General features: G+C 43.0%; 1 protein-coding gene and 1 long non-coding RNA gene across 9 annotated transcripts in view; one reads left to right on the forward strand and one right to left on the reverse strand.

Moving 5' to 3' along the window:
- The first annotated feature begins 352 nt into the window (after positions 1-352).
- The window catches only part of LOC118396070 (CUGBP Elav-like family member 2), a 57,358-nt gene continuing 31,985 nt past the window's right edge, over positions 353-25,725 (forward strand). For 2 of the 8 annotated variants that reach the window (XM_052466492.1, XM_052466497.1), the window contains exons 1-2: positions 354-600; positions 25,023-25,213. In XM_052466492.1, coding sequence (XP_052322452.1) covers positions 479-600; positions 25,023-25,213 — 313 coding nt within the window. In that variant the 5' untranslated portion in view covers positions 354-478. Of the gene's footprint in view, positions 601-7,892; positions 8,218-8,465; positions 8,704-25,022; positions 25,214-25,725 lie in introns of those variants that run through there. The other 6 variants (XM_052466496.1, XM_052466493.1, XM_052466494.1 and 3 more) reach the window with 6 other exon arrangements.
- On the reverse strand, positions 6,234-11,344 carry LOC118396010 (uncharacterized). The gene is made up of 3 exons (XR_004828111.2): positions 9,100-11,344; positions 7,434-7,613; positions 6,234-7,332 (listed from the first exon to the last, which is right to left on the reverse strand). It is a non-coding gene; the product is annotated as an uncharacterized LOC118396010 (long non-coding RNA).

Here is a 25,725-nt window from a genome sequence, read left to right on the forward strand (position 1 = left end):
AGGCTGCCGCGGGCGGCACAATGCATTAGCCCACGATGAGCTGTCAAAAAGGATTATTTCAGCTACGCCTGTCAGCGAAGGGGATGCTCTACTGCACTAAACCAGAGGAGGAGAGAAATAGAGGGGGTGGGGGAGAGACAGAGAGAGAGAGAGACACAGAGAGAGAGAGAGAGAGACACACACACAGAGAGAGAGAGAGAGAGACAGAGAGAGAGAGAGACAGAGAGAGAGAGAGAGAGAGAGAGAGAGAGAGAGAGAGAGACAGAGAGAGAGACAGAGAGAGAGAGAGAGAGAGACACACACACAGAGAGAGAGAGAGAGACAGAGAGAGAGACAGAGAGAGAGAGAGAGAGAGACACCGAGAGAGAGAGAGAGAGAGAAATAGGCTACCCGGAGAGAGGGAGAAAGAGTGAGAAGAAGAGAAGTGGCCATTTAAACACTCACAATAAGTTGGATTTTTCTGGAAGAGCACCGTGCGATGTTGGAACACTCGTCGGATCTAGCCCTGGTGCAGAGCTTGTATGTTAACAGCATGCGCTGTCCCCCCTCTGCCTCCTCCACTGGTGTCCCCGTCAGGAATGAGGACCTAGGATCTCTGAGGTACGTCCGTCGGGTTGGTTGGATGTTGGGTTGGCCCCTAGTTCATTCAGAAGGAATCCGATCTAAACTGGCTGGCTTTTGTTGTAGTTGTGGTTGTGGTTGGAGCTATAGTCAGTGATTGTAATGCTTCTTTGTTCCTGTGGTGGTGGATAATGGCTATTGTTATAGGATGGATTTGTTGTTTGCAGTATTCATTCCCATTCCATGGTGGGTTAGGGTAGATTTACGATGTGTATGTTTTTCACTGAAAGAAAAAGGGACAACTTGTGATCTGGGAGAAAATCTCCCCCCCCCTGCCCGAAAATCCACCCTCCCTCCGTCATCTTTAAGAAACAGACAGACCTGAGCAGGACGCACCTATTAGTCATATTGATTGAAGTTATCAAATCAATTGTGTAAAAAAAAAAAAAACATTATCTGATTTAAAAAACAAAGAATTGTTTATTCAATACCAATGTATTAACAGCATCTAAATTAAAGGACGTCCCTTCTGAAGGTCAACGGTCACCCAGAAATGAAAATAAATAGAAGAAAAAGAAATGGGTCGAAGGTGCGACTCTCATTCACAGTTAAAAACTGAAGAAATGGGTCTCTGTCTGTCAGGCTGTCGGTGACGCAAACAGAATTCTACCTCTTGAAAATGACCACTGGAAAGTACAGGGCATAGTTTCTGAGAACAAGTTCCATCCATCCAGTCTCTAACGCCTCTAGTCAAAATCAGCATAAGCTCTGAGCTATCTTCTGCAAGGCACGGGACAATTTACATTAGCCAATAAGGAATTTGCATAAGCCAGTACCACAAACCTAAACTCAAACTACTCTGATAAGGTTTGTGTTAACCAACGTTACAGCCAGGTTACGACGCTGTGCATTTATTTTCAGATTAGATTACAACATTGAGTCATCCTCATATCCTCTCCTTCTCCATTTTGAGAGCGCCAGCTTCAGTTGTTTGCCATTCTGCAAATGCTTTCAGAGCTAAGACAAAGTATGTCAGTCATGCAGGCAGGCAGGCAGTCAGGCAGGCGGGCAGGCAGTCAGGAAGGCAGTCAGGCAGGCAGTCAGGCAGGCAGGCAGGCAGGCAGTCAGGCAGGCAGGCAGTCAGGCAGGCAGGCAGTCAGGCAGGCAGGCAGGAAGGCAGTCAGGCAGGCAGGCAGGCAGGAAGGCAGGCAGGCAGGCAGTCAGGCAGGAAGGCAGGCAGTCAGGCAGGCAGGCAGGCAGTCAGGCAGGCAGGCAGTCAGGCAGGCAGGCAGTCAGTCAGGCAGGCAGGCAGTACGTTTATGGCGACATATACAAACAGACGTGACATAACCCATTTGGGTCGCTCTGTGCAGTTGGCCTATTTTCACTTGACACGCTTCACCATTGGTTTAGAAGAGGTGCAAATCAAATGCTGGATGAATTGATTTTTTAGGGGCTAGGAATAGTCCAGCTCGTCCCACATTACAGAGGGATACAATATAAAAGATGTAAACAAGGATGGCATGGTACGTGTAGGGATTACAATAGGATTATCATAGTAATCATCTGATGGATTACACATGGGAGGCTAGCACTGAGAGAGGCGGCAACATAATTCCGTTGCAACACTAAAACAGTATTTATTTTAATATCTCTGCACAATATGTTCCCTTTATGCCCACAATTTAGCCTACTGTAGGCTACCCAGCAGATTTCCCATGTCAGACTTGACTATATTTAGTACATTTTAGTCATTTAGCAGACGCTCTTATCCAGGACGATTTACAGGAGCAATTAGAGTTTCAGTGCCTTGCTCAAGGGCACATTGACAGATTTTTCGTACCTAGTCGGTTCAGGGATTTGAAGCAGTGACCTTTTGGTTACTGGCTCAACTCTCTTAACCGTTGCAATATTCAGACTAACTCGTCAGATTCCACGAGACTACTGTTGAAATGTAATTCTCTTTTCTGAATGAGATTTTTGGAGATCTAATATTATTAGTCACAATTATCGGTGTCCAGTATGAAGGAATTTAGAGCTAGTTATACGAGCCAATGCTAACTAGTGTTAGCTCGATGACCGGAAGTCTATGGGTTTCTGCATATAGATACCCATAGACTTCCAGTCATTGCGCTAACGCTACTTAGCATTGGCTTGCGAAGCTACCTCTAACTTCCTTCATACTGGACACAGAGACATAAAATGGTATCCATGAGTTCATCTGACTCTGGGGAAGTAGATAAATGACCTCATTACCAAAATCCCAAAGTATCCCTTTAAGGAAGTTTCGAGGTTTTGCTAACCTGAGTTAGAATACCTTATGATAAGCTGCAAACGATAGTATTTACCAAGAGAGTTATCTATATTTTTCACAGCTGTCTATTTACCACCTTAAACCGATGGTGACACTAAGACCGCACTCAACAAGTTGTAAAGGGCCACAAGCAAACAAGAAAATGCACATCCAGAGGCGGCGCTCCAAGTGGCAAGTGATTTTATTGCAGGGAAACTAAAATCCATTTTACCTAATTTTTTACCAGCATGTCAATTAGAGGTGAAAAAAATCAAGATCACCTTTAAATCACGTTCAATACGGAAGTGGTCCAATGAAGTGGATGCTAAGCTACAGGACTGTTTTGCTAGCACAGACTGGAATATATTCAGAGATTCATCAGATAACATTGAGGAGTTTACCACATCAGTCACCGGCATCATTAATAAGTACATTGATGATGTTGTCCCCACAGTGACCATATGTACATATCCCAAACAGAAGGCATGGTTTACAGGCAACTAAAGGCTGCGCTAAAGGCTAGACCTGCCACTTTCAAGGAAAGGGACACTAATCCGGATGCTTATAAGAAATCCCGCTATGACCTCCGATGAGCCAACCAACAGTCAAAACGTCAATACAGGACTAAGATTGAATCGTACTACCCCCGGCTCTGACGCTCTGCGGATGTGGTAGGGCTTGCAAACTATCACAGATTATGAAGGGAAACCCAGCCGCGAGCTGCCCAATGAAGCGAGCCTACCAGACGAGCTAAATTCCTTCTATGCACGCTTCGAGGCAAGCAACACTGAACCATTCATAAGAGTACCAGCTGTTCTGGGCAACAATGTAAACATTCCCAAGGCCGCAGGGCAAGATGGATTACCAGGACATGCGCTGACCAGCTGGTAAGTGTCTTCACTGACATTTTCAACTTCTCCCTGACCCAGTCTGTAATACCAACATGTTTCAAGCAGACCACCATAGTCCTTGTGCCCAAGAACGCCAAGGTAACCTGCCTAAATGACTATCGCGCTATAGCACTCATATTTTAGCCATAAAATGCTTTGAAAGGCTGGTTATGGCTTTCAGTCAATTGGAGGTGCAGCTGTGGATGTATTTCAAGGCCTACCTTCAAACTCAGTGCCTCTTTGCTTGACATCATGGAAATCAAAAGAAATCAGCCAAGTCCTCAGAAAAAAATTGTAGACCTCCACAAGTCTGGTTCATCCTTGGGAGAAAATTACAAACACCTTAAAGTACCACGTTCATCTGTACAAGCAATAGTACGCAAGTATAAACACCATGGGACCACGCAGCCGTCATACCGCTCAGAAAGGAGACGCGTTCTATCTCTTAGAGATTAACGTACTTCGGTGCGAAAAGTGCAAATCAATCCCAGAACAACACCAAATGACCTTGTGAAGATGCTGGAGGAAACAGGTACAAAATGATCTACATCCACAGTAAAACGAGTCCAATATCGACATAACCTGAAAGGCCGCTCAGGAAGGAAGAAGCCACTGCTCCAAAACCACCATAAAAAAGCCAGACTACGGTTTGCAACTGCACTTGGGGACAAAGTTCGTACTTTTTGGAGAAATGTCCTCTGGTCTGATGAAACAAAAATAGAACTGTTTGGCCATAATGACCATCGTTATGTTTGGAGGAAAAAGGGAGATGCTTGTAAGCTGAAGAACACCATCCCAACCGTGAAGCACGGGGGTGGCAACATCATGTTGTGGGGGTGCTTTGCTGCAGGACATACTGGTACACTTCACAAAATAGATGGCATGGTATTGTAAGGAATGGCCATCATAAAGTCCTGACCTCAACCCCATAGAAGATTTGTGGGCAGAACTGAAAAACCATGTGAGAGCAAGGAGGCCTACAAACCTGACTAAGTTACCAGCTCTGTCAGGAGGAATGGGCCAAAATTCACCCAACTTAGTGTGGGAAGCTTTTTTTTTTATTTCACCTTTATTTAACCAGGTAGGCTAGTTGAGAACAAGTTCTCATTTGCAACTGCGACCTGGCCAAGATAAAGCATAGCAGTGTGAACAGACAACACAGAGTTACACATGGAGTAAACAATTAGCAAGTCAATAACACAGTAGAAAAAATGGGCAGTCTATATACAATGTGTGCAAAAGGCATGAGGAGGTAGGCGAATAATACAATTTTGCAGATTAACACTGGAGTGATAAATGATCAGATGGGCATGTACAGGTAGAGATATTGGTGTGCAAAAGAGCAGAAAAGTAAATAAATAAAAACAGTATAAAAACAGTATGGGAATGAGGTAGGTGAAAAAGGGTGAGCTATTTACCTATAGACTATGTACAGCTGCAGCGATCGGTTAGCTGCTCGGATAGCTGATGTTTGAAGTTGGTGAGGGAGATAAAAGTCTCCAACTTCAGCGATTTTTTGCAATCAGTCACAGGCAGCAGAGTACTGGAACGAAAGGCGGCCAAATGAGGTGTTGGCTTTAGGGATGATCAGTGAGATACACCTGCTGGAGCGCGTGCTACGGATGGGTGTTGCCATCGTGACCAGTGAACTGAGATAAGGCGGAGCTTTACCTAGCATGGACTTGTAAATGACCTGGAGCCAGTGGGTCTGGCGACGAATATGTAGTGAGGGCCAGCCGACTAGAGCATACAAGTCGCAGTGGTGGGTGGTATAAGGTGCTTTAGTGACAAAACGGATGGCACTGTGATAGACTGCATCCAGTTTGCTGAGTAGAGTGTTGGAAGCCATTTTGTAGATGACATCGCCGAAGTCGAGGATCGGTAGGATAGTCAGTTTTACTAGGGTAAGCTTGTGGAAGGCTACCTGAAACGTTTGACCGAAGTTAAACAATTTTAAGGCAATGCTACCAAATACTAATTGAGTATATGTAAACTTCTGACCCACTGGGAATGTGTTGGAAGAAATGAAAGCTGAAATAAATAATTATCTCTACTATTATTTTGACATTTCACATTCTTAAAATAAAGTGGTGATCCTAACTGACCTAAGACAGGGAATTTGAACTATGATTAAATGTCAGGAATTGTGAAAAACTGAGTTTAAATGTATTTGGCTAAGGTGTATGTAAACTTTAGACTTCAAATGTATGTATGCGATGCATAGCAAAGCTCTTTTAAACTTTGCTTAACATAAACACAAACTGCAGTGTAGTCTGCCTTGAAAATTGTTATGGATACAGAATTAACTGGGGTTTCATAAATGGGATATTCCTTATCAGATATTCCCAATATTATTTTAGGGGGATGTGAATGAGAAGCTGCTGCGAACGCTATAATGAACTGTTCAGTTGATGAAGCTACCAAACTCTCTCTGCTCCGGGTTGTATTCATTAGGCCACAACATACCAAAAAAAATTGCAACAGCAAACCAAAATGAGTGTTTTTTATTAGGTAAGTTCAGGTAGCCCCTCCATCCCTCTGTGATTCAGTACCTTTTCTTCCGTTGGGTGCCTAATGAATACACCCCTACTCTGCTCTGTTCTGCTCTTGTACAACCAGTACTTGACAACCGTGGTTTCAGCCCCCCTCGGAGTGGGTTTCATATAGGAAGACCTCGCCTGGCAAGTCCAGTTCAACAAAGAAAGACAGGCTCCTCCCCCCCAGGAAAACACCAGCAAAATCACAAAAGGGTAACATGAACTGTGACCTCTATAGAAGCAAAGTGTACATCCTAAATGGCACCGTATTCCCTATGTAGTGCACTACTTTTGACCAAGGCCCATAGACCCTATTCCCTATGTAGTGCACTACTTTGACCAGGGCCCCTACTTTGTAGGGAATAGGGTGCCATTTGGGATGTAGCCAAAGACTCAGGAGGCCTGGGATTTTTTTATTTTAATGATCTTAATCACTTGGTTTTCTTCCAGGCCTATACTCACAAAGAGTCTCAGAGTAGAAGTGCAGTGCTGATCAGTTTTGCCTTTCATATCATAATGAATATGATTATTTAGACAGGGAGGGACCTGATCCTAGATCAGCACTTCTACTCTGAATACTGGCCCAGATACTAATAGGAAAGGACTGGACTTGGAGTCGAGTGGCTCAACCTAAAATCTGGAGCAATTCATTAGAATTATGGCGAGAGGATTATAGAATGAGAATTTCCTATAGCTACTTGATTGGTAATAGTGAAGTGCTTGGGCTAAGGACTCCTCAGGGAATGGGTTTGCCATATAGCCTATCTAAGCCTCTCTAACCTCTCTCACAAATGGTATTGTGTCTGTAGTCAAGGTATAAGGAAGTGGTTTGGGTTGCTGTATACTTTTCCTTTCTCTGATAATATTTTACCTCTGTTACAAAATGTAAATTGCTTTCTGCTATCATCTGTCTTGGGTCTGTACTAGTCCAGCCAGGGAATGTGGGGGTCTTCATATCCTTGCATCAACACATGCCATATTTCCCAAACACATTATTCAGGTCAGATTGAGAGCCATGGTTGGTTGGTGTGAGTGAAGACACTTGTGTAGCCTAATTTAAATAGACGGACAAAAAAATAGTCAAACACATTGCGGATTCTGTGAAAGTGTAAACCAAGATGACTGGACGAGCCTACGGTATTTTTTACATACTTGACATGGAATGGAAGTAGCCACGCCTCTCTAGCTATCCCTGCAGTCGCTTTGACAGTGAGGGGATTCGATTAACCTGGTCCGGGTAGACGTGTTTTGCACCGGGTGAAAATGGATTGCATTCGTATTGGAACTGGGCTGCCTCCCTGGCGTGAGAGCCAGGTGCCCATTTCAAAGTCCCTTAAAACAAAAGTGAAGTAAATAAGCATGTGGAGTAATGTGTAGGATTATGTGTGTTCACATGCAAAAGTGATTACTTTTAATAAAAACGGTTTGTCTGGATTCTCAATGAAAACTAGTTAGAAAATTCTATCATATTTTACGGTAAAGAAATGTATGTTTCTGATATTGTTCGATTTGAAATGGCGCTCCTCCATCGCCGCTTTTCCCCGTTCACGTCATGGGCCACAGAACGGGGCCCCGCGGTTCAACATAATCCAATCCGCCCAGTTGCGCGCCTGTAGTTTATTTCAACCGGGGATTGGAGGAGAAATTAGCTGGGGATAGCAGAATACGAATGTCAAACGACTGATGATTAGTATTCGCATGCTGCTGCTCTGAGTAGAAGACTAGAATATAACCCCCCCTCCAGCACCTGTCCCGCTGCGTCTTGTGGTCGCGCAGGAGTTGAATCTCGAGGCGATTTCACTCGCTTTCATTGTTGACTACAGCGTGGTGGGTTCTGGTTGTAGCTCGTGAAAATGACTTCGACATACAGTGGTCTGGATTTTCATCCGGATAGGATGGTAGAAAGCCGGTTGATGATGAGCTCGGAAGATACAACGTAAGTAACTGTTTATTAGATTCTAATAACCGATATCTAAAATATTGTTTTGTTGTTGCATTAATTGCGTATAATAAAATAACCTCCACAAAGTTGCATTCAACGCACTGATAATTTTACGAGACAATTCACCGACATGTCTGAGTAACATAGCAAGCGAAATGGCTAACTAGCTAGCGAGCTAGCTGGAAAAAAAATGTTTACTTCTTGGCTAAGGAAATGCTAGTGAAGTGACATGTGCTTCCGGAGTTAACATGTTCCAGGCATTGTCGGACTAGGTAGTCGTCATTCTAAAGTGTTTCTAACACAGTCCGTTTGAAATATTTGCTTGTGTGTTTCGGTGTCGTTACCGTGAGAGCGCGAGAAAAAGCAGCACACGCGGCAGCCGCCCTTTTGATTTTTTTTTTATTCTTCTCTTCATGCCGCTTGCTTGAACGAATAGAGGAACAGAGAAAGGCAGCAACGGAGTCTTCTGTTCAGTAACAGGTAGGCCATGATAGAAAATGGCTATTAAAAAAAAAACATGAAATTATACACCCTATTGCAACGATGTTGATATCAAGTCGATGTATTGCATAATTCGCTGTAATGTAACGTTGTGCTTTTCTTTTTCACGAGACAGTAAATGCATTTTATACTCGGATGTTTCACGAGGGGCAGGCAACTAACTACGTTTCTTTTGTAGCGACCGTAGTTCCCCGTTAGCAATCGATTTCCCGTAATGGAGGTTCGTGTAGGGTGTCTTGCGGAACACACGTGGTACATTTATTGAGCAATTTTAATGGACATCTTGTGACCGCCTAAATAGATAGTTAGTAAAGGAAGCTAAACGGCACACATATATGTTGTTTTAGAAATGCCCGGGAGGCTAATTCGGCTTACCACGACTGGATTTCAACTCTCAGCCATATAAAGGGTACAGAGCTCAAGGCTGTGCGTTGCTGAGGGAGAGTACACTCTGAAATCCCCCTCCCCTAGCTAGCTCTAGAAATGGGCTTGGCCCTGTAACGTTCATGAAACACAACCTATTTAGCTACATAGCTAGCTACATACTTAAACATGTTTACAGCAGCCCCCGTAGCCCGATATTTATTATTGGGCCGATAAATGGATTTGCAGTAAAACATGGTGAATGACAAATAGCATGTGATTTCCTGCTAGACGAGAACACACTGGAAGCATTAAGCGAGAGAGAGAGAGAGAATCCATTTTTGTTTTTGTATCTACTACAAATAGGTTTGTCATAATCCCCATGGGAACTCTTTCGACCTCTAACCTGACCAGCACATATCTATTGTTGTATGATGGATTTTACTGTCATCCCCGCCAATCACTCACTAGGTCGGCATCATACAGCAAGTATGCTGTAGTAACTACATGCATTTGAAATACACAGACAGACAGAGGAAAAAAGGTGACTTAAAACAAGGGCGAGGTAAAAGGTCATCATGGTTATCTGGCACTTGCATGATTGTGGGTCTAAAGCCTAGCAGAGCAGTGGTCTGGGACAATAGAAATGAAAGGAATCTCATCTTTTGGTTTTGGACCCACACACAGGTGATGCAATCTCAACCCAACTCATCTGTGTTCTGTGATTTGATTGAGCTTCTGATAAAGGACAGTGAGATAGATGGTGGATATCTGGGCTTAAGTGTGATCCTTTGGCAGCGAATCTGATATGGGAAGCATCCCAAATGGTGCCATTTTCCCTATATAGTGTACTACTTTTTTTACCCTATGGTTCCTGGTCCAAAAGTAGTGCACTATTATAAGGAATTTGCATTTGGAACACAGTGTGTTATCTGGGCTAAGCTACATTTGATGGTGCTGTGATCCCATTGTTGTGGACTCTGACTGATTTTTAAATAGACTGCTAAGAAAAGTATACATAAACTCTCTTGGTTAATAGTATGGTCTACAGCTTGTCATGAGGTATTGATCTCAGGCGAGTAGAACATTGAGCCTCCCTTTAATATTAGAGATCGAGCACCAGTTGTTAACAAAGACACACCCCTGCCCCCTTTCTTGACGCTGTCATACGGTCTTGAAGATGTATAAGAAACAGCTAGATGTATATTGTCCTTGTTCAGCCGCGACTCCGAGGAACATGGGATATTCTATTTCTCCGGGTCCCGTTGATACAATAGTAGTAGTTTCGTCAGGGTGCCCGCACGTTGGCCTCTTAACCAGTTGAAGCTAGGGGGGTGCTATTTCATTATTGGATTAAAAAAACGTGCCCGTTTTAAGCGCAATATTTGGTCACTAAAAGATGCTCGACTATGCATATAATTGCCAGCTTTGGAAAGAAAACACTCTGACGTTTTCAAAGCTGCAAAGATATTATCTTTGGGTGCCCCGGAACTGATCTTACAGGCGAAACCAAGATGCAACTTCAACCAGGAAATGAGCAGGGTTTTTGAGGCTCTGTTTCCCATTCGCTCCTTATACGGCTGTGAATATGCTGTGAATGAGCTTATGCGCTCTGCCGTTCCTCCAAGATGTCTGCAGCATTGTGACGTATTTGTAGGCATATCATTGGAAGATTGGCCATAAAGAGACTACATTTGCCAGGGTCCCGTCCGGTGTCCTTTGTCCACGTTGGTGCGTAACTCTCAGCGGCAAAACTATTACCATGCGATACAGACAGCGAAGTATCGTTCCTGGAAGTGTGCATCATTGAAGAGATATGTGAAAAACACCTTGAGGATTGGTTCTAAACAACGTTTGCCATGTTTCAGTCGATATTATGGAGTTAATTTGGAAAAAAGTTTGGCATTTGGATAACTGAATTTTCATATTTTTTTGGTAGCCAAACGTGACGCCACCAAACGGACCGATTTCTCCTGCACAAAAAATCTTTCAGGAAAAACTGAACATTGCTATCTAACTGAGTCTCCTCATTTGAAACATCCGAAGTTCTTCAAATGTGAAAGATTTATTTGAATGTTTTTGCTGGTTTTTGTGAAAATGTTTCCTGCTGATGCTAATGCTAAATGCTACGCTAGTTATCAGTACTGTTACACAAATGCTAGTTTGCTATGCTTGAGAAGCATATTTTTGAAAATCTGAGATGACAGTATTGTTAACAAAAGGCTAAGCTTGAGATTTAGCATATTAATTTCATTTAATTTGCGATTTTCATGAATAGTTAACGTTGCGTTATGGTATTGAGCTTGAGGCTATGATTACGCTACCGGATCCGGCATGGCTCAGCGCAAGAAGTTAAGCGGACTCTTCAGAGTCTCTGGAATTGGGGCCTTGTCTGGGGTGAGCAGTATGTCCTGCGCCGCCTAAACGTTGAAGTGGACTCCTCATCCATATCCAGGTTAGTGGTCGCTGTTCTGATGTTCAGAAGCCTTTTTTTAGTCATAGGAAAAGATGGTGGAAACATTACACATTGCACTAACTACGGCACATATAAACACACAAAAATTGCAGAATTGGCCAGAAACCCGTAAAACTGCAGCTATTCATTGCAGCTCCATTCTATATCATACCAAAAACGCTAAAGGAACCTGTCTATATGACTATTGCGTATCTCTCACCCGGACAAGAGGACCACCTATGTGACAATGCTGCAACTGGATCCTGGACTTCCTGACGTGCTGCCCCTTGGTGGTGAGGGAAGTCAACAACACGTCTGCCATGCTGAACCTCAACACGGGGGGCCCCTCAAGGTTACGTGGTTAGTCCACCTCCAGTGCTCCCTGGTCACTCACGACTGTTGCTGCGGCCGACACCCAACTTTACGTTTTCTGACGACACAGCGTTGGTAGGCCTGATCACCTGCGATGATGAGACTGCTTATTGGGAGGGAATCAGATACCTGGCAGTGTGGTGCCTGGACAACCTCTCCCTCAACTTCAGCAAGTCAAAAATTAGCTGATCGGGGACTACAGGAAATGCAGGGCCGAGCATGCCCCCATTCACATCAACGGGGCTGTGGTGAATTGGGTCGAGGCTCTTGTCCACATCACTATGATTCTATTATGATCCTGACACCAAGACCGTCGGAAAGAGGATATGATAATGCCTCTTTCTCCTCCCAGAGGCAGAAAAGATTTGACAAGGGCCCTCAGATCTTCACATTTTTTTTTATAGCTGCACCATTTTGAGAGCAACTTGATTGACTGCTTCACTGCTTGGAATGGCAACTGCTTGGCATTTGACCGCAAGGCGCTACAGAGGCCCAGTCCATCGCCAAGCTCCCTGCTATCCAGGACGTCTATACCAAGGCGGTGTCAGAAGGCCCTAATATTTGTATTTCTTAATTCCTTTACTTTAGATTTGTCTATTGCTAGGTATTACTGCACTGTTGGAGCTAGAAATGCAAGTTTTTCGCTGCACTGTAATAACATCTGCTAAATGTGTATGTGACAATTCAAATTTCATTTGATGTAGGGCTGACTCTATTTAGTCGATTCTACCGATTTTTGTTGGGCCAGTGTTTTTAACGCGTCTTGCTTGACACCTGTCTCAGTGGCCTAATCCATTGTGGATGGCACAACAGCATCAATCGGTAGTACATTTACTGTTAATTCCCATAATTTTGAATCTACAATTTGTTTACTGTAATATCTGTTAATGCATTCATATTTGTAGTCTTTTTTTTTACAGTTTTTGTTGTCTTAGTGGACACTTTGTTTGCAGAGCGCACAACCTAGGCTACACTTGTTCTATTTACGAGTTGCCAATTTATTGTGTTTGGAGCATTCCTGTCAATGTAGAGTAAGGATGTTGGCCTGACTATACATAAAGTGGGCCTAGGCTACCTGGCCTGCATGCAAATGTTGGCTTATAAATGTGCCCATTTGGGGATCTGATAGTATTTCTGATTGTCTTGACCACTCATGAGCTGTGTAGCTTCTCAAACTTAATGTTTTCTTCACCTGAAATGGCAAGTAAACCAGGTCTGTTTTTACGACCATTGAAAATACAACCTCAATGTAGCCTATTTGGAAAAAATCATTCCAGCCGTCTCCTTTTCGGTAACCACTCAGCCTGAAGGAGAAAAAAAAGTAATGTGCTGATTCAGCGGAAACTTCCCAAAATAGGCCAAGGGGGAAACAATATATATAATGTTGCAAGCTTCTGGCTGGATGAAGTTGATTGTTGATACAATGTTTCAAGTTCCTTGCAGACGAGCCATGAGTAGCCAATGTGATTTATGTTTTTAAATCCAGTTTTTTTCCAGTTGTAGTGTTATTTGTTGGCTTTATGTAGGCAATTCTTTACATGTTTGGTGATGGCAAAAGAAGTTACAAATCTAAAAGTATCATTTTAATTTGGATGAAGCTCATAACTGGCATGCAGATTGGTAAAAACGGTGACACAAATTGGCACTTCAATGGAAAGGGTTGCGGACCCCTGGTGTATTACTGGCAGATTCTGCGAAAGCCAGCAGCAGCGGGAGGAGATTCGGGAACAGTTTTTTTTCGGCCCTGCTTGTTAAGTTCATGTTTTAAGTATCCCAATATTTCTGTTATTACGGGGTTATCAGTCAGTCGAGTGCGCATGAAGTCTGTTGGTTGATGGACCTGGCCTTGAGTGTAATGGCGACCTTTTGAGGGTGTTCATATGGTATAGTGGGTATAGTAAACTTTGTGGGTATGGTGAACTTTGTTAACTGCAAACCTTGTCGTTGTGTCATTTAGAGTTAACAAGGATATCATGATCTCTAGCTCCCTCTTGAGTTATCTGTCACACTGTGCTTAGTGTCAGACAAGCCCAGTAGCCTACATATAGTTGATTTCTTTAAAACATCTGTCCTAATAATGGAAAAATACACATGGTAAAATTTCTACCTGTAGAGTGGTCAAAAACTGCCCTAAGTTCCAGCCAACAAAGTCAGACTGTTCTCTCTCTGTTACCACACGGCAAGCAGTACCTGTTTAACAAGTCTGGAACCAACAGAACCTGAACAGTTTCTTATACCAACACAAATATAAACTTAACAATTTCTAAGGAAATCGGCCGATTTGAAATTAATTGAACCATAATCTATGGCTCAATTAGGCGCGCCCACCCAAGGGGGTCCAGGCCCAGCCAATCAGAATGTGTTTTTCTCCACCAAAGGCTGTTTTTACAGCCAGAAATACTTTAAAAAAAATATTTCATTTTGTTTTTTGAATTTTACCCCCATTTCTCCCCAGTTTCGTGGTATCCAATTGTTTTAGTAGCTACTATCTTGTCTCATCGCTACAACTCCCGTACGGGCTTGGGAGAGACGAAGGTTGAATGTCATGCGTCCTCCGATACACAACCCAACCAAGCCGCACCGCTTCTTAATTAACACAACGCCATCCAACCCGGAAGCCAGCCGCACTAATGTGTCGGAGGAAACACCGTGCACCTGGCAACCTTGGTTAGCGCGCACTGCGTCCGGCCCGCCACAGGAGTCGCTGGTGCGCGATGAGACAAGGACATCCATACCAACCACGCCCTCCCTAACCCGGACGGCGCTCGGCCAATTGTGCGTCGCCCCACGGACATCACGGCCGGTTACAACAGAGCCTGGGCGCAAACCCAGGGACTCTGGTGGCACAGCTGGCGCTGCAGTACAGCGCCCTTAACCACTGCGCCACCCGGGAGGCAGGACTTCATGTTACACAATACATGTATGTTTTGTTTGATAAAGTTCATATTTATATCCAAAAATCTCAGGTTACATTGGCGTGTTACGTTCAGTAATGTTTTGCTTCCAAAACATCCAGTGATTTTGCAGAGACACATCAATTTACAGAAATCTTCCAATGATATGCCTACAAATACGTCACAATGCTGCAGACACCTTGGGGAAAAGACAGAAAGTGTAGGCTCATTCCTTGCGCATTCACAGCCATATAAGGAGACATTGGAACACAGCGCCTCCAAAATCTGGGGCATTTCCTGTTTGAAATTTCATCTTGGTTTCGACCTGTAGCATCAGTTCTGTGGCACTCACAGATAATATCTTTACAGTTTTGGAAACATCAGTGTTTTCTTTCCAAAGCTGTCAATTATATGGATAGTCGAGCATCTTTTCGTGACAAAATACCTGGTTTAAAACTGGAACGTTTTTCATCCAAAAATGAAATACTGCCCCCAGAGTTTCAAGAGGTTAATTTATCATCGAATTACAGCTTACTTTGCCAAACGGGTGATGTTTTAACCAAAGCACATTCACGAAAAAAACTGTCGTTGCACGAATGTACCTAACCATAAACAAACAATGCTTTTCTTAAAATCAAAACACAAAGTATATATTTTTAAACCTGCATATTTAGTTAAAAGATTCTTGTTAGCAGGCAATATTATTTAAGGAAATTGTGTCACTTCTCTTGCGTTCATTGCACACGGAGTCGGGGTATAATGCAGCAGTTTGGGCTGCCTGGCTCGTTGCGAACTAATTTGCCAGAATTTTACATAATTATGACCACATTGAAGGTCGTAACAGCAATATTTAGACTTAGGGTTGCCACCCGTTTGATTACAATACAGAACGGTTCTGTATTTCACTGAAAGAAGAAACATTTTTTTCACGGATTTGACCATATTAATGGCCAACGGCTTGGATTTCTGAATTTATTATAGTTAAGTGTATGATTTGATAGAGCAGTCTGACTGAGCGGTGGTAGGCAGCAGCAGGCTCATAAGCCATAAGCCATAAATGCATTTTGCATTTCAACCAAATTAAGCATGTTTCTTTATTTATTTGAGACCGAATAGATTTTATTTCTATATTTTATTAAGTATTCATTCAGTGTTGTAATAGTCATTATTCCAAACTTTATATAATCGGTATTTGTTTTTGGTTCTCCAATCGCTATCTCCGTTGAAAAAAATCATAATCGGTCGACCTCTAATTCCAGGTGACTACCTCATGAAGCTGGTTGACAGAATGCCAAGTGTGTGCAAACCTGTCAGGGCAAAGGGTGGCTACTCTGAACAATAAAATGTATTTTGATTTGTTTAACAATTGGTTACTATATGATTCTGTGATAGTTTATAGTTTTGATGTCTTCACTTACTCTACAACGTAAAAATAAAGAAACCCTTGAATGAGTAGGTAGCTACTTTTGACTGGTACTGTATGTAGCCACATTATCTTCACTCATTGTATTTATTACTTTATTTCTATTCTTTCTCTTCATTGTTGGGAAGGGCCTGTACGTAAGCATTTTACTCTTAGTCTACACCTGTTTACAAAGCATGTGACAATTTTTTTGAGCTGGCTGTCTGTTGATCTTGTCAAAGTGTGGCCCCTTGGCATGGAGTCCTGGGGCTGACGGTGGTGGCCAGCTGTTCTCATAGTGTGTGTGTGTGCAAGAGGGAGAAAGGGAGCCGTGCAGACAGATGTTGACGGCTGAGAGGACTCCATTCTGGCTTGTCACCTGTTCTGCTGTTGGTGTGATGTTGGATATGCACCCCGTATCACGGTTAAATTTTAAAAATAAAAAAGTTGTCTACTCTAGTCCAAAACCAGTTTGGCTGAAGATGTAGATCTAGATCAAACTGCATATGCTGTGGCCTACATCAACTTCAAACCGCTCTCCTGAGTTTTGTATGCTTAATTTTACATTTTTGTCCGGAGAAATATGGCGTTGGTGGTGTCGTCCTGGCCCTAGCTGGTACTCTATAGAGCACGGGGACAGGAAATAGAGCCTACTTTCACATTACATGCTCCGTGTTAGATTTGGAAATGGAAAACATTGAGACAGGAAGGTGTCTTGGATTCGACCCGTGCCAAAGTAAATAAAAAAAATCCCGTTTGTATGGAAGTTGGAACATCCCATATGGTGCACACACACACACACACATACACACATACACACATACACACACACACGTGGCACGTTATGATATAGGAAGCTAAGCCTTGCTAATAAAATCTTGAAGATTGCAATGGCATGAACTTGATCTACCAGGTGACTATAGACTCATGGTACACTGCACATGGGATGAGTTGTCAAAGTTGAGTGGAATCGGCTGCAAGGCCAAAGTTGTTTATGATTGGGTGCACACAATGAAAAATGTTTTCCAGTGGAAAGTGACAATAAGATTTCCTTATTGGACAAGCCCAGGTAGTCCATTCCCTTCCTGTTTGTCTTTATTTTTCTCTTGTTTAAAAAAAACAAACATTTTTTACAGCTCACTATTTCAGGCATTTGTGTTGGATAGGTTTCGGGAACCAGTGGAGTGTGTAGGCAGGTTGACCTCTCCCTCTTGGACAGTGGCCCAAGTGGAGCAGAAAGCTGCTAGCTAGCTGGTGACAGTTTCAAGAAGAGCTGGAAGGAGCGCATAACTGTTAGGGATGCATGATATATCGGTGAACATATCGGAGTCTGGCGATATTAACCAAAAATGCCAACTGTATCGTCCTGATGTCTAGTTTAATGCCGGCGCGAAAAACCAGGATATCAAAATTACCTATTACGTAGGTACAGGACGTGATGACGCCACATAAAATTTTGCGCCACACTGCATTCCTGGGGCGGCAGGGTAGCCTAGTGGTTAGAGCATTGGACTAGTAACCAAAAGGTTGCAAGTTCAAATCCCCGAGCTGACAAGGTACAAAATCTGTCGTTCTGCCCCTGAACAGGCAGTTAACCCACTGTTCCTAGGCCGTCATTGAAAATAAGAATTGGTTCTTAACTGACTTGCCTAGTAAAATAAAGGTGTAAAAATTCCGAACCTAGTCCACAATGTCTGCTGTGTAGATTGAGCAGTCAAGTCGGGCAGTCATTTGAAAGAGTTGTCTCGCTGAAATTATCTTAAAGGGGAAATCAATTAAAGCCAAAATAATAGAATTTGTTGCCCTTGACAATCAACCGTTCTCCGTCGTGGGTGATGTTGGCTTTCGCCGACTGGCCGAGCACTGGTACACACTACCAAGTTCGCTATTTTTCGGATATTGCCCTACCGGAGTTACACAGTAACAGCGTCACTGCTATTAGCTTCACAACATGCATACTATGGAGCAAAGTTTGGGGTCTTTGTGTGTCAAAGATAGTAGCACTGTCAAAGCTGTACGAAAAAGTCAGCAAACACTGGCCACGAACGATGTGTTTACGATACCGCGTTGGTAATGAAGCATTATTTGCAACTTCTGGGGTAGCTAGCTTTAGCTTGGTACCTACAGTGGGGCAAAAAAAGTATTTAGTCAGCCACCAATTGTGCAAGTTCTCCCACTTAAAAAGATGAGAGGCCTGTAATTTCCATCATAGGTAGTACACTTCAACTATGACAGACAAAATGAGGGGGAAAAATCCAGAAATTCACATTGTAGGATTTTTAAATGAATTTATTTGCAAATTATGGGGACATGTGTAAATGGCAACAATAACTTTTTGGTGTGTGTGACATTTATTTAATTAGGCAAGTCTGTTAAGAATATTCTTGTTTACAAAGACGGACTGGACGATGCAAGGCCAATTATGTGCCGCCCTATGGGACTCCCAGGAACTGCCCTAATGTGATGCAGCCTGGTATTGAACCAGGGACTTCAGTGACACCTCTTGCCTTGAGATGCTGTGTGTGTGTGTGTGTGTGTGTGTGTGTGTGTGTGTGTGTGTTAACTATACTAGAATGCTTAAAAGGCTGCTAAAATGAAGTGTCGGTATAGTTTTTTTTTTCTTTCCCCGGCAAGGAAAATGTCAGGTATTGGTAAAAAAAAAAAATGCATCACTAACTGTGCATAAAAATAACTGGCCCTGAGTAGGGTTCTTTTTCCTTTTTTAAAGCATGCTATTAAAGGACGGCATCAAACGTCAGTTTACCCTGGTCTTAACAGCTACAGTATCTTATTTAACTGTTTTTTTTTTTAATATTGAGTGCTTTTCTAAGCATCAGACTAGGAACCCCTGTTTTCCCTGGGTCTAACTTCAGTGTATTTCGGTCTCTAATATGCTGCTAGTTTCTCCCCTGAGGACCCATCGGTGCTAGCCTGGATCCCATAATTCAGTTTGGATCTAGGCTCTGACCCTGCTGTTGCTGCTCCTGCTAACAAGCTTCTCTTGGCCTGATGCTGGTGTTTGCATGCTAGCACAGCTGGAAAAGGTGTGACCAGACCACAGTTGATTTGGATCATCCTCAGCCAGATTCCTATTAAATTCTAGAGCATTCACCCACACCCGCTTTACTTTGAATCCTTATTCTCGAGACATTTTTGAGTGTCCATTTTTAAAAATCATGCACCCATTCACACCCTGACGCAACTCTAATTCGCATCCCCTCCTCCGGCCTTAATCACAGTCACCCAGGGACACTCACTTATTCATTTCATTCCATAACCACGGTCACCAGGGACACTCCGGTTAAGAAGCTAATGGGGGTAGGTCTTGTCATCAGGCCCTGACTGCTTGTTTTTTAACATGGGGCTCCAGTCACAGTTTTTTAACATGGGGCTCCAGTCACAGTTTTTTAACATGGGGCTCTAGTCACAGCCTGTTAACATGGGGCCCAATCTAGTCACAGTCTGATTGGGCACATCATTCTTCATCAGGGGAAATGCAACAATGAAAATGAGGCCATGTTGAGGCAGAATTGGAGTTAATGCTGGGAGGAAAACGTCTTTAATGGGGCCCTCGTCGGAGCACCGATGTACTGATTATAGACCAGGACAACAGTCCTTTCAGCAGTCTGCAGCACCTTGTATGGAATTCAGACGAGATATCAGACTGAAGAATGTGTGTGTTGTGCCTTGCTGTAGTGACTCGAGGTGCATGCTGCCCTTCCTGTGTGTCGTTGTTTAATGTAATCGTTGTGGTTTACAGCCTTGTAGTGCTGGGGCTAACACACACACACACACACACACACACACACAGAAACCAACTGCTGCTATTTCTGTGTCGCTTGTCATGTGCCTTGCTGGAGTGAGAAGTGGTGCATCATGCTCTGCTTGTGTGATCTAACCAGTCCGAGGTCGTCTCCTACTGCCAAGTGACTCCTGAGGGAAGGGAGCATCAGTTATAACCCAACGAAGGAGAGCCTCTTGTTAACATGGCTATTTATGCAAACTCACTTTACCACAACTATGAATTGAACCAAAACATGAAGCAACGCTGCATGATATCACCGGGTGTGGATGGACCTATGAATTTTAAAACTTAATTTATTTTAAAGAATTCTTTGAAATTAAGGTAGTCGAGTGATCAAACAATCCCAACCAAGCCAAGGAAAAGCCTTAGGCTTGTATTCCAAGTTAAACTGGTTGGTGTTAACGCTCCATTTTAATTTAGGATTCATACAGAACCCAACGACGCCAGGTGACACCTTTCTGAGAAGATGGTTGACATGTAGTCTAGGGTATATAGCCTTATATTGGTGACTGGTGCTGCCTCCGTGACAGTCTCGCTATAATGGGAGCTACTAGGAAAGGTAAAGCAGCAGTGGAACTGACATGCTTCTGCGGTCAGACCCCAGCAAACGGCCGGGCATATGGTCCCGGTAAATCATGTTATTTTATGGGAAGCGCAACAGCAGGTATGCTAATTTCAGACTTGGGCCTTGGAGTCCTCTGGAGCCCAGGCGTCAGCTGCTCCCGGGTGTCTTTGGGACAGGTCACCTGCCACATCATAGGGCCGCCAGGCCTCAAGTCTTTCCCTGGTCTGGGTCGTAATCATTGGGGTACAACATATGTAGCGAAACGCGTTGCAACTTAAAAGGGCATGTGTTTTTTTTCTTCTTATTGGATACTTTGGAGACTTCTGTTAAAAAAAAAAAAAAAAATTGATACCCCCCCTTACTTGGAGAGCGCCCTCAAGTGACTAATCACTAAGTTTACTCCAAGGAATTATTTTTTTTGTTGCAGTTTGAATTGAACAGTATTAAACAATCAGAATGGGGGACAGCCCCATGTTTTTAAAAATCACTTAGCATTTACAGTGCCTCAAGTATTCATACTGCTTGATTTATTTCAGGTTTTATTAGCCTGATATCAAAATGGATCATATGTATTTTTTTCTCTTCTTCTTACCCATCTACACACAATACCCCATAATGATAAAGGGTTAACTTTTTTTTAAATGTATTAATTTTTTTTATATAAATTTGAGCAAATATATGAAATTAAATGCAGATCTAATTGACATAAGCATTCACAACTATCTGCTATGACACTCCAAATTGTGCTCGGGTGCATCCAATTTCCCTTTGATTATCCTTGATGTCAATACAATGTGATTGGTGTCCACCTGTTGCCAATTCGATAGTTTGAACATGATTTAGAAACGCACCTCTGTCTGTCTATATAAAAGGTCCCCACAGTCGACCGTCAAAGCAGAAACTATACCATAAGGCAAATATAGGCAGATCCTTGATGAGAACCTGCTGCAGAGCACAAACGACCTTAGAATGAGGGTGAACATTTACATTGCAGCGGGACAATGACCCCCAGAATACAGTCAAAGCAACCTGGGAATGGCTATAAAGAATTAGAATCTGACGTTCTTTTGAGTGACCCAGCCAAAGCACAGACTTAAATCCCAATGGAAATCTAACTGACTTGTCTAGTTAAATAAAAAATTGGTTTGAGGTCAGGTTACTACAGGATTCCATATATGTCTTCACTATTCTACAATGTAGAACATTGTAAAAAATAAAGAAACCCTGGAATCAGGGGTCAACGTTTCACTGTTACTATATGTATATAAGATGTATGTCATTAATTTTTTAAATTTTATATACATTATCAAAAATGTCAACCTGTTTTTGCTTTGTCATTATGGGGTATTGTGTGTAGATTGCTGAGAATTGTTTTATCCATTTTAGAATAAAGCAGTAACGTAACCATGGCGAAGGGTCTTTCCTAATGCACTGTACATGTATGAGTTCAGAAGGCAAGTCACTCGGTAAAATGGCGTCAAGCTGTCTGGTTACTAGATAATGGTGTCACACGACACAATGCCCGCTGGTTTAGTTAGACGTAGCGTTAAGTGGGAGGATTACAAAGCGTCCTTCTGACTCGACTAAAGGCCCATTGTTATCGTAGAGGGTAGCTGTGAAGTGTTCTCTCCAGCATCTGAACAATATGCGCTTGTTTCCCCTGCTGCTGTGCTGGGGATGGCATAGAAAAATAATTTGTAGAATGGAACCTGCCATCACAGTAATTTGACTTGGAATAGGGGATGTCCATTCTAAGAATTCTATGTCTATGGAACGCTAGTAGGTTACTCCCTGTTCCATAGCCAACCCAACCAATGCCTGAGGAGTGACATGGTGATGGTTTACAGGCAACAGTCCTTCTCCTTAATGAACTCTGTTTTTAGAGGGTAAAACATTATGTATGGAAATACAAAAGGATTTTTTTTTTTTGTTGACAAGTTCAGTCCTTCCTGTGTTTCGGCCTGCTATCTTTCAATTTGTGCTGACTGACCCTACTGTGCTGGGGCCTTCCTGCTTAGAGGATTCTGTGTAGCTAGCTGTCGGGATGGGTGGCGGGTGTAGTGAAGTCGCCCCATGGCTTTGTGGACTGTAAAGCGTCTTCTTATGCTTCCAATTCCAGTCGTGTGTTTAAAAAAAAATATATATATATATATATTACATTTTTATAGCTGTGTGTAGCTGTTTGGATGAGTTGACTCCAGTAGGATGGTTTGTGTCTCTATTTTTCCACCCTAAAATGAGTGTGATTTAGTTAACAAGTATTGGATTTGGGTGTTTTCTAAGAGTTGGATTTCCAAAGGAAGAGTCGCTAAGGGACTTGTCAGTAAGCATGTCGTTTAGGTCGTCCCTTGGTGTGTCGGCCGAGCGTTTGGGCTCTGTGTGTAAGAGATGGATGGCTCGTGTCCAAAGGTCTTTATACTTACCCTCTATCATTTTAAATTTAGCCTAGTCATCTTAACCCTGTTTGTTTTCCTCGGGCCCTCTGCTTACTATCCCATTAGAATTAATCGGTGTGTGTCGCCAGCTTGCTATCCACTAGGAGTCCCTCTGCTCATCTGGCTGTGTGTGTACACACACACACACACACACACACACACACACACACACACACACACACACACACACACACGTTTTCTTCAAGCTCACGTGTGCTCTGCTGTGAGTAAACGATAACTTCTCGTTGGCATTACCTGTACCTAGGAGACTGTAGGGCAGGGATCAACTAGATTCAGCCACGGGCCGATCATTTTTATTTTATTTTTCATTGTTTTTCTGAACTGGATGGTCAGCAGGGAGGGGGCTGCAAATTTGACCGCAATAAGCCTAGAAAGACTAAAACAGTAATTTCAAATCTAGCTTCCATCTTGTGTACGATAACTGTCTCGTGAGAGTACTTGAACAGATTTCTTTAAGTAAATCGCTTTGAGGTGATTTCCATTTTTTTGGTATTTTTTTTTGTTGCCATGTGCCTCCAGTTGGGGAACCCTGCTGTAGGGCCATAATCACAATGAACTCCCTTCCCTCCCAGCTAAATGTAGGACAGGAGTCCTGGCCCTCTTCCAGCCTGACTGAGTCAGGAAGGCTATGGTTAGAGATTGTGAGATGCTGCCCCCCCCAGCTTCCCAGTCTAGCTCAGTGGAGGCATGTGCTGAGAGAGGCTTCTGCTGTGTTGTAGTGGACTGTGTGATACTGGTACGCTCACGACGTGGTCTCTAAGTACTAGTTGGGGGTCTGTGAGGTATGCTCCTGTGCTGTGTAGAGTACTGAGCTTAATCAGTCCCAAGTCTAGCCTTAACTTAATCACCCTGAGAATGCTGATCTCCTCTCAGGGCCAGTCGAGCTGCCTTGCGTTGGGGGGGGTTGTTATGAACTCCAAGTGGTGGGAGGGGCCAATAGTTAGGCTACCTCGGTCATTGGCCAATGACTGAAAAATGGGACCTGTCAAGAAACACTAACACGTTTAGCATACATTCAATGATTAACGATGGGTCTTGTCCAGTCATTTTGGAGAGGATGTGTGATTATTTTTCATCAGTGTCTGCTCTTTTATTTTCTGTCAGCCAGACTTGTTAGTTATGTGCTCTAAAATGTATGTTAACCTCTAGTGACACCCCATCCCGTGAGCGGGACAGTTGTCATTAGCATAACGCAACGGACATAAATATTCCTATTCATGAAAATCACAAGTGAAATATATTGGAACACAGCTTACTTAGCCTTTTGTTAATCACCCTGTCATCTCAGATTTTCAAAATATGCTTTACAGCCAAAGCTAAACAAGCATTTGCGTAAGTTTATCGATAGCCTAGCATAGCATTATGCCTTGCTAGCAGCAGGCAACCTTGTCACAAATCAGAAAAGCAATCAAATTAAATCGTTTACCGTTGAACTTCGGATGTTTTCACTCAGGAGACTCCCGGGTAGATAGCCAAAGTAAATTTTTTCCCCAAAATATTATTTTTTGTAGGCAAAATAGCTCCGTTTGTTCTTCACGTTTGGCTGAGAAATCGGTCACTCATTGGCACGCAGCGCTTACAAAATATGGGTCACTTCTGGATTGGATTTTTCTCAGGCTTTCGCCTGCAACATCAGTTCTGTTATATTCACAGACAATATCTTTACAGTTTTGGAAACGTTAGAAAACACTCTATCCAAAGCTGTCAATTATATGCATATTCTAGCATCATGTCCTGACAAAATATCCCGTTTAAAACGGGAATGTTTTTTTTCTCAAAAATGAAAATTCTGCCTCTAGAGTCACAACAGGTTAAATTTAAAATAAACGTGGTACAGATGTGACAAACTATCGCTAGGGAGCAATTGTTCTGCTAACACTGCAGGACAACTTAACTGCTTCACCAGCAACTGTACCAGCCTGGTGGACCCAACAGTATGTTTCAGGTTCTGGTACAGTCTAATAATCCCTCACCTCTCCCCCACAGCAACGGCAGCAAGATGAACGGTTCCATTGAGAACCTGGAAACACCTGACCATGACTCCATCAAGATGTTCGTTGGCCAGATACCTCGCTCCTGGACAGAAACCGAGCTCAAGGAGCTGTTTGAGCCCTACGGCGCCGTGCACCAGATCAACATCCTCCGAGACCGCACCGCCACACCCCCCCAGAGCAAAGGTAAGGGGGAGCCTGGCACAGAGTGAACACACACACACTGCACCCAGACACCCGCAGAGCAAATAATCAATTTAAAATGTCTCTAATGAAGCCCTTTCTATACCAGCATAAATACCTTTACTATAGCCCAGGCCTTAGAGGCCAAAGAGGACTGAAACACAGACAGAAAGACAAGGTGCCAACGCCATTCATTGTCAAGTGTTGACGGCAAATACCTCTGAGCCAGGCTCTGCAAGCTGTTTGTGCACACACTTGTCTATTACTTAAAATACAGCATTCGGTTCTAATGTATTATTAGGGGTTAAATAACAACCCTCTTTACACTTGTGCATTATGTGAGAACATAGTCTTTCCCTCTGGTGAGAGGGAGAGATTATTTTCCATTTTTAAAGACTATCACCTTCTAAAAGAGTGCCTGAGTTGAGCCGTTTCGCCTCGCAATTAGACAAGACTGCGACGTGGAAGCCTGTAGTTATTATTATTATTATTATTATTATCAAAAATAAAAAAAT

This window comes from Oncorhynchus keta, chromosome 17 (genome assembly GCF_023373465.1).
Source record: "Oncorhynchus keta strain PuntledgeMale-10-30-2019 chromosome 17, Oket_V2, whole genome shotgun sequence".
Classification (NCBI taxonomy): domain Eukaryota; kingdom Metazoa; phylum Chordata; class Actinopteri; order Salmoniformes; family Salmonidae; genus Oncorhynchus; species Oncorhynchus keta.